General features: G+C 39.3%; 1 protein-coding gene across 1 annotated transcript; it reads left to right on the top strand.

Moving 5' to 3' along the window:
* The first annotated feature begins 374 nt into the window (after window positions 1-374).
* On the top strand, window positions 375-5,906 carry nrros (negative regulator of reactive oxygen species). Its single transcript, XM_035654768.1, has 3 exons — window positions 375-661; window positions 2,388-2,502; window positions 3,851-5,906. Exons 2-3 carry the CDS (start codon window positions 2,401-2,403, stop codon window positions 5,804-5,806), a joined length of 2,058 nt encoding a protein of 685 aa, XP_035510661.1. The 5' UTR covers window positions 375-661; window positions 2,388-2,400; the 3' UTR covers window positions 5,807-5,906.
* The last annotated feature ends 2,621 nt before the right edge of the window (window positions 5,907-8,527 follow it).

Here is an 8,527-nt window from a genome sequence, read left to right as displayed (position 1 = left end):
TTAAAGGGCTCCTCCATTACTCACTTTGAGTATGTTACAGTGGTATGGTTTATGTGCTATCCATCAATCACCTTTTTGACTCCTTGAGTTATGTTACAAGGTATCTGGCCTAGAAACATTGTGACCCTTGATATTCACAGACTTGATAGTCTCTGTATGTGTGTATTGTAATGGCTGTTGAAGTGACAGGGCAGTAACAGGCAGGAAGGGCGTGTGTGTTGAGTGGTTTCCTCTCTTGAAGGTTGGCTGATCAGAACGAGCCTAGGGTGTGAAGGGTGTGTTCTCGTTGGGTTTTTGTGGTATCAGTTGTGCTACCAACCTTAGTTGCTGTATAACAACAGTGCTGTGATGGTGTCGGGAGGGAAGGGGGGGGGAGAAAAAACACTTTTGCTCTGCTGGTTGACTTGCTGTTCAGCTTGCACTCGCCTTCCTGTGGCCCCGGGCTTGAGAACTTCTTTCTGATTGCAGTTTGTCCATGTGACTTAGCTTCCGTTGCCTGCCTGCTTCCGTGAATAGTAAGAAGAGGCATCAGTGTTTCAGTCAGAGCAGAGGAAGGCAGCTGAACACACGAGAACACACTCTCTGCAACAGCGAGTCAAGCAGCGATATGGTCAGGGGATCAACCGTCAGTGGCTTGGGAAATCCACACCTAACCACCAGTGTAAGTAAATGCACTGTGCACTAATCTAGTACTGCAGTATGCACTAAAACTCTGACTGCTAAAAGAAGCAAACTGCATGCTTTGTCTAAAATAAGAATGTTGAATTTAGACCTAAGATATCTTATTGATCACAGTGCTGTACAGGATGTCATAAATATTCTTGTTTAAACAAATGTCAGCATCAAACAGTCACCTGAATATGTTTATGGCAGTTAGATTTTGCACAGCATTGTCTTGTATGTACATTTAGATAATCTTGAATCAGCATTACAGACTATTGAAACAAATGACTACTGTTGTAAAAGTGCTTATAATTACATTTGAATAATGAATCCTTGAATTACGGATGGCCCCCTCAAAAAAACAAATGGCACAATGTCATTTCAATAATGCTCACATGTTTATATTTCTCAATGTTAAATAAACATATCATATATTTCATCATTCGTCTGATGAGTGGAACTATATGCTGTACATTTAAGCAATCCTTATGCAAAGTGTGCTTTATATTATCTTATTATTATATGTATGCTGGGTGGTTTTCTCACACACTGCTATATCATGTCCAATAACGCTCAGAAAAGAGAATGTAGCATTCTGTAAAGTGTCTTTTCTTCTGAGGCCAACTCTTTCCCACAACACATTATGTTACGGCCTTTGCCGTTAGCCACCTAGACCTCTCTGGATCATAACACATAATATAATTTATTATATTACAATGTAGTTAAAAAACTGTTTGGGGTATTAATAACACCCCCAAAACAACATATTTCCCAAGGCAACTAAAATACAAAGATTAAAAATATGTGAAAACCAAAGATTCAGATTCAGTATGTGTCACGCAAAGGTTTGCATTATAATTAGGGAAATATCACCAAAACGTTCTCAGGATAAATTATAATATAATAGAGATGACAGTTACACTTTGACATCAGACAGGAGCCAAAATATAAAACATTTATCATATTATTAATCTCCAGCAACTGTAACATCTTTTAATTTGTAGGGTCAGCGGATACACATCCGTTGACGGTTCACATGAACAACGTGAGGATTACACTTCTCCGTCATGAAAAGAAAAGAGTCAAAATCTTCACTCGCAGTATGAATATTCTCTGACCTCCACACTGCTTTAACAATTTAATATCAAGCGGTTGTCTCTATTTCTCCCATACTAAGAAATTGATTTCCCCATTGTTTCATGGACACTGCACATTTTTAAAACAAGGCACTCATTTGCCAAAATTCCATGATAACAGCCTGGTCATCACATGCAATACTGATAGCTGTGGTTTTATTTACTGTTAAGTATGGAAGAGCAATGCTAATGCAGGGATTCATAGATCAGGGTGGATGAAAGTGGGGCCTGTGGGCCAATGTTGGACGACCGTAAGGTTCAATTTGGCCTGCCAGATGTTTCTAGCAGAAAAAACATAATAAGAAATAAGAATTATTATTTAAAAAACTATTCTTTGCTCTTTAAATATTTATATCACTTATTATTAATAAGTTCTCATAGAATGCAGTGTAGGGAAAGTGATATTGCACAGGAGGTCAATAAAATAAAATACAATAGAATACAATAAGTGTTTGCTTTTGGTCCGTGGCCCACCATTAAGTTTCCGTTTTGGCCCTCCAAGGGAATACGTTTGTCATCTCGTCGTCAGCACATGCCTGCGTGATCATTCACCATTCTCCCTTTCTCCTTCTATCAATTTTTCAACAGTAAGGATGTTAAAATGCCAGTCCACAGGCTCACTCCCATCCTGCTTTGCTTGTTACTCATGTGGAGAATCCTGACGCCAGTCTCAAGTCATCCACAACACAGCCGATGCCAGCTGGTGAGATGTCTTTTTTTTACTAAATATAAAAGCACGTCTTGAAATGAACCAGGTAAGGTCTCGGGAAGATAGGTGGACGTATGCAGAATCTGTATAATTTATGTGTGTTTTATGAATGCTTGGTTTAAATGCTGGTAGCATTAATATACTCATATACATATAGTATCAGATGTTCGGAGAAAATATCCTGCAGGAAATTACATATTTTGTGGGGACATTTAATGTGCTCCGATAATTTACTACTTTGTCACATCAGGGAGGAAAAGTGGGAAGTGATTCATATATTAAGTAATCCATCACAGTTCATAATCCACAATGTTAGAACTAAAGTGTAGGTTTTATCTTTTGAATTCGTCTTTAATTGATCAGGAAGACCCAATTCTTCCAAACCAAGTTCATTTAACAGTGGGTTATTGTAGTGGAATTACTCACTTAAAAAAACAATGAAGTTTGCATTTGTGAAAGTGCTTAATAATGGGTTGTAAGTGATCGACAGTCTTCCTGATGTAGCTAGCTAAAAAGACAAAACAAAATATTTTTTTTGCAACCTGACAACCAACAACGTTTTATAATTTAATAAACATTAATAAAGACAGTTGCTACAATTTATAAACCCTTAATGTCATGGAAAGTTATACTATGAAAAAGGATAGACACCTCTGCTGTAGATTGTTTATGATTTTATTTTAAGATGTAAATGATTAAAGAAATAAAATATGTCAAAAACAAATGAGGCAATAAAAGCTACTTCTACTATTATTTTCTTTCTGATTGGAAATGCAATTGCAGGGCAGCCACCTGAAATAATATATCAACTAGTTTATTGACATTAAATTTTTTTGCTAAATTTTAAGCTGTGACTGTGGTAATAACAATAATAATATGTAATAATATGTGAGTGTCAATGTGCCTAAAGGATGTGTTTAGAATCATTTTTGTGGAAATTACCCTAGTTACAAGTTACAAGTAAGTAATGACAATATATACAAAGTCAGTCATCATGAGGGCAACACGACTAAGAACTTACAGCCATGCTAACTGCTCTGTAAGTTTACTAAGTATTTGGCAAGTTGACTAATGTTAACACTATACAATTATATAATCAATATCACCAAAAGGATCACCGAAGTCATTTGAAATCACCCTTTAGGGGAGATACTGTGTAGTAAATTGCGTGGCAACCCATTGACCAGTTGTTGAGAAATACCACTCTGGCTCAAATTGGTGGAAAATTCTGGCAGTTGTTGTGCCTGAAAGAAATCCAGTTTCTGTAGGATTTATAAAAAGCCCACCAAGGAACATACAATATGGCAACACACAAACTTATGTGCTCTCCTTTTCTCTGCAGATACAAAGAACAGCTCTCTGCAACAATGGAAGGCTTACCTCTGTGCCTACAGGACTGCCGGACAACATTGAGGAGCTTCAGCTCAACTACAATAACATTCAAACACTACAGCACAACTCTCTCAGTTACCCCTCATTAAACAGCCTGAGCTTAGCTTGTAATCATTTGGAGAAATTAGAACCAAACACTTTTCAAGACTCAAAATTGTTAGAAAGCCTCAATTTAGCAAATAATGATCTTTATAAGGGCTACTCAGAAACCAGCCACGCATTAAAGACTCTACCCAGGCTTAAAGCTCTGGATCTCTCTGAGAATAAGCTTGATGATGAAATGGCTGCCACTCTTCTCCAAAATCTGACATCTTTGGAGTATCTCAATCTTTCTGGAAACATCTTGCAGAGACTGGATGAGACATCCTTCAGGGATCTTCACCAACTCAAAGAACTCGACCTGCAGAGAAACCTCATGTTCGAGATAGATGGCGCCTTCGACAGCAATCCCAAGCTCCAGCGGCTCAATTTAGCCTTCAACTCCCTGCCTTGCCTGATGGACTTCCACATGACCCAGCTGGTGGTCCTCAATGCCAGCCACAACTTCATTGAGTGGTTCATCTCCAGACAAGACCTTGACGATACTTTCCAGTTGGAGACACTTGATCTATCAGACAACAAACTGCTTTTTTTCCCTTTCTTGCCCAGCCAGAGCCACTTGCGGAACCTTTATCTATCCCACAACAGTGTGAGGTTTTATGAACATTTAGCAGACAATGTCACATTTATAAACTCGACAACAACTGTTGAGTTCTACAATTTGAAGACCTACAAGAGCAATGTGACGGCTCAGCTGTGGGACGAGGGCCTTCATGGTGACATCTCCTCTCTAGAGATTTTAGATCTAAGAGAAAACCAGGTGGAGTATTTCCCTCAAGGATTTATCCAGAAAATGCCCGCCCTGTCAAGACTTCAAATGTGCGCAAACTGTCTGGAAACATTAAATCTGACGTCAGAACAGTTCTCTGGCAGCTTGTATGAGTTGGACGTTAGCAACAACAGGCTGAACCAGATTGTAGCAGATGAAGGTACGCTGACTGCACTCAGCAATCTGACATACCTTAACCTGAGCCTGAATGACTTCAACTGGTTACCCTCTGGTTTATTTCCCTCATTGCCAAGCCTGAGGTCAGTGGATCTCAGTTATAACAACGTTGACATTTGCCATACTGAGGAGGCTGTGACCGGTTCAGATGCTATGTCAGCTTGCGTGGATTGGAAAAACATTGTATCCCTAAGGCAACTTCACCTTAAGGGATGCAACATTAAAAGAATTCCATCTTTGGCGTTTGCTGGGTTGTTTCTAACACACTTGGAACTGTCTGACAACCCTGGACTCATTCTCCAAGAATCAGTACAAAGTCTTAGCAGAACATTGCAACATCTAGGTTTAGGAAACACTCACATACAAGACTTCGACTTCACTCATTTTCAAAGTCTGAAATCCTTAAACATTTCAAGGAACTCTCTTGCCCATATTCCCCCTTCACTTGTAAATCTTGACCTGAAAGTGCTCGACTTGAGGGACAACAGACTGTCCACTATTCCCTCTGGTCAGGCTAACGCATTGGCCTCAAAACTACACACTGTCTTCCTCGCAGGAAATCCGTTCAACTGCTGCCAAACAGAATGGTTCAGGACATTTGAAACAATAAAGACAATCAATGTGGTCGGCCAATCAGACATTGAATGTCAGGATCCCATCCAAATGACACACAGAGTGGAGCACTTCCCATCATTTTTGTGTACGGAGGAAGGTAGAGAATCTATATTCTGGTACATTCTGCTTTTTGTACCCATCTGCCTTTCTTTTGTGGGCATTTCGATTATTCTTCTCCTCACCATCAGGCCCAAAACGCTACAAAAATCCATCAAAAAGAAGTGTTTGAAGCCTACGTCTTACTGATACTTTATAAACCCTAAACAAAGCTGTATTTTGTACAGCACATTATTGAGAAATGTAACTGAATGTATGTTGGAAATAAATTTAATTCATTGTAAACCTGTCTACAGTAATGAAGGAAGAATTCTTTAGTATTTAAACAACAAGGTACTCACTTTTTTACATTGACTAACTGTGGTAGTGAAGTGCAGTTCAAAACCTAAGACCTAACCTAAGACCCTAATCCCTGATGTAAAAATGTGGCCGCTTGCGGGACTTGGTGTGTGCATGTGTGTATGAGCGTGTGTCGGTGTACGTGTGTGTGCGTGTGTGTGTGTGTGTGTGAACATATGCAGAAGTTGTGTGATGCAAGCTGTCGCTATAAGCAGCAGAGGAAACATGAAATTTCCTGTTTTGCTAAGATGTGCAGCAACTGCCCAGTTCTGTATCTCAAAGAGGAGGGGCTTGAGGTTTCCTTCCCATCAGTGAGACACAGATGTAACATTGATATGAAATTCCAATTTGTCACAACTCATGGGGACCTGGTTTGGACCCATATATTGATACTTGCTAATCTATTCTAATGTGCACTTGGCAGCAATGTAGTGGCACGCCATTGAGTTTAAATAAATGTGTCATATATAATCAAAAACATTACATTATCAAGTAAGGGACAGCATCTGCACCTTATACGATGGAGGGGAGTGCCATTTCTGTACCTTTGAGTGTATGTGCACAGTTGCTCAGGAGTGGGAACACTGGTAGATCTGTGTAGCAGTGCAGAGTGCCGGAGGCCTAACCAGAAAGTAACCAAAATACCGCTGTGGTGATGCTCAGGGTCATGGTGGTTGGAACACAAAAGAGAAACCAGAGCAATGCCTTGTCAAAACCTATAAACTCAAAATCATTTTTACATATTTTATACAACATAAAGTCATCAGTCAGTCAGCTGGAGGCCAAAGTTTTTTGCTGATCATCTGCAGGGTAGGGAAAATTAGTTCTAAGAATGCAAAAACCACCATTAGGTTATTAATAAGTAGTGTGGACAAGAAATCATCCTGCACTACATGATTAATTCTGACTGAGTGTAAATTTACTTTGAAGCTAAAACAACATGTGGTTTAAGAAAAAAGTTTAGACATAGACCTGGTGTGATAAAGTGCTGCTGCTGTTCTGACAAAAATGGCTTAAAAGTCTGATCACATTGGGACAGAATTGGGAAATACTTGTTGCCAAGAAATCATTTGCGGAACACACTTTTCCACTCGTCACAGATTGTTGACCAAGTGGAATTTCATTTGGTTACTCAGCTATATGAAATAGGTTAGAGGGCATTCACACAACATGGCAGCCGAACTCTAATAACTTTGCAGCTAACCTAACATGGTCTATACATGCACTGGATGGGACTGCACAAGCCATATTCAGTGGTATTCAGAGACACAAGTGAACACATACTATATGAATGATAGGACTACCCCGTCAGTTTTATATGTATGTATAGCACACATCAATGCAACTGATTTGTGTTTGGAAAACAGCCCAGCTGTGGTTATGGGGTCCATGTTTGAGGTGAGTTACCAAATATACACCACAATATGGTTAAGTGAAACAGTGTTTGTTTTTCTTTCTTTCAAGTAGTGGTCACAGTTTCTCACAGATAAATGCAAATGAGAATGGAGAAGTGAAATTTGACTACAAGTGGTCAAATGAAATTCATTTGAGTTGCATTCTGACAGCAGGTGTGTGCTGTGGTACATATGAGCTAGATCTGCAGTAACCTAGATATAGCATATCTGGATACATTATACCAGAAGTGGTCAGAATCACACGTATAATATGTGTGAATGTAAATGTGTCCCTGGCTGCACTGAACAGGTGCCAAGAAAAGAGATAGACGTGCACAGGCTGCAAAGGTGCAATGGAGAAGTCGGTTACTGCTGCTCCTTCTGGACCAAACTGGTTGACCCCAGACCAACCGTCATTGCCATCCATTAAGCTAAGCTGCTAGCGTGGCTAAAACAAATGCACAGCATTCTTAGTAGTGATAAATGTCTTTGACAAACAGTGTTAATTTAGTGGCTATGCAACCTAATTACAGTGTGAAGCAGTCAGAAAACATAATCAGATAAGTAACAGTACTTAATTTCAGGTTCTTTTCTCACTTCACTTTTTTTCAACCTGTTTTTTCCTGCTCTGACGTGCTAATGACAACTGAAAAACCCCAAATTTGTCACCTTGTTCTTGCTCCCAAGCATCATTTTGTTCTTAAACAGACTTGTTACTTTCAGAAATAATGTGGAACTGCCCCATGTGTTATCTATTCTTTTTTTATCAGCATCCTCTGTATTAGTGACACGTAAGCCTCGTCCATGAGAGCCGAGGATACGTCGCCAAAAGTGACATTTTGCTTTTTTTTGGCAATTCCCCGTACATCAAGCGAACTTTACGGTGGTCTAAAATGGCAGATGTCATCAAGTATTTTCTGTTTTCTGCAACATATGAGAGAAAATAAGGCCCAATGAAAGAGGAAGTTTTCTTCCTCAGCCATGCTATTGCTCATCTGATGTGTGACTTGGTTAAGGCTTACTTTATCTACATGGGGTTATTTTTAGAGAGATAAAGATGATGTGAGATTAAGAAAAAGTGTCAGGTTTCACAACGCAGGTTACTGTACAACTGAAAAGCTATACTCAGCTGTGGTTTCATGAGGACCATTGCTAGCCTCAAATATTAGATTTTTTT

The sequence above is a fragment of the Morone saxatilis genome, unplaced genomic scaffold (assembly GCF_004916995.1).
Source record: "Morone saxatilis isolate NCDOM2014 unplaced genomic scaffold, NCSU_SB_2.0 Contig0, whole genome shotgun sequence".
Taxonomy (NCBI): domain Eukaryota; kingdom Metazoa; phylum Chordata; class Actinopteri; family Moronidae; genus Morone; species Morone saxatilis.
This window is presented reverse-complemented; position numbering and strand designations above follow the sequence as displayed.

Coding starts and splice junctions, on each gene's coding strand:
- nrros (XM_035654768.1), top strand. CDS start 2,401: ATGCCAGTCCACAGGCTCACTCCCATCCTGCTTTGCTTGTTACTCATG. Junction 2,503..3,850: donor AACACAGCCGATGCCAGCTG/GTGAGATGTCTT, acceptor TTTTCTCTGCAG/ATACAAAGAACAGCTCTCTG.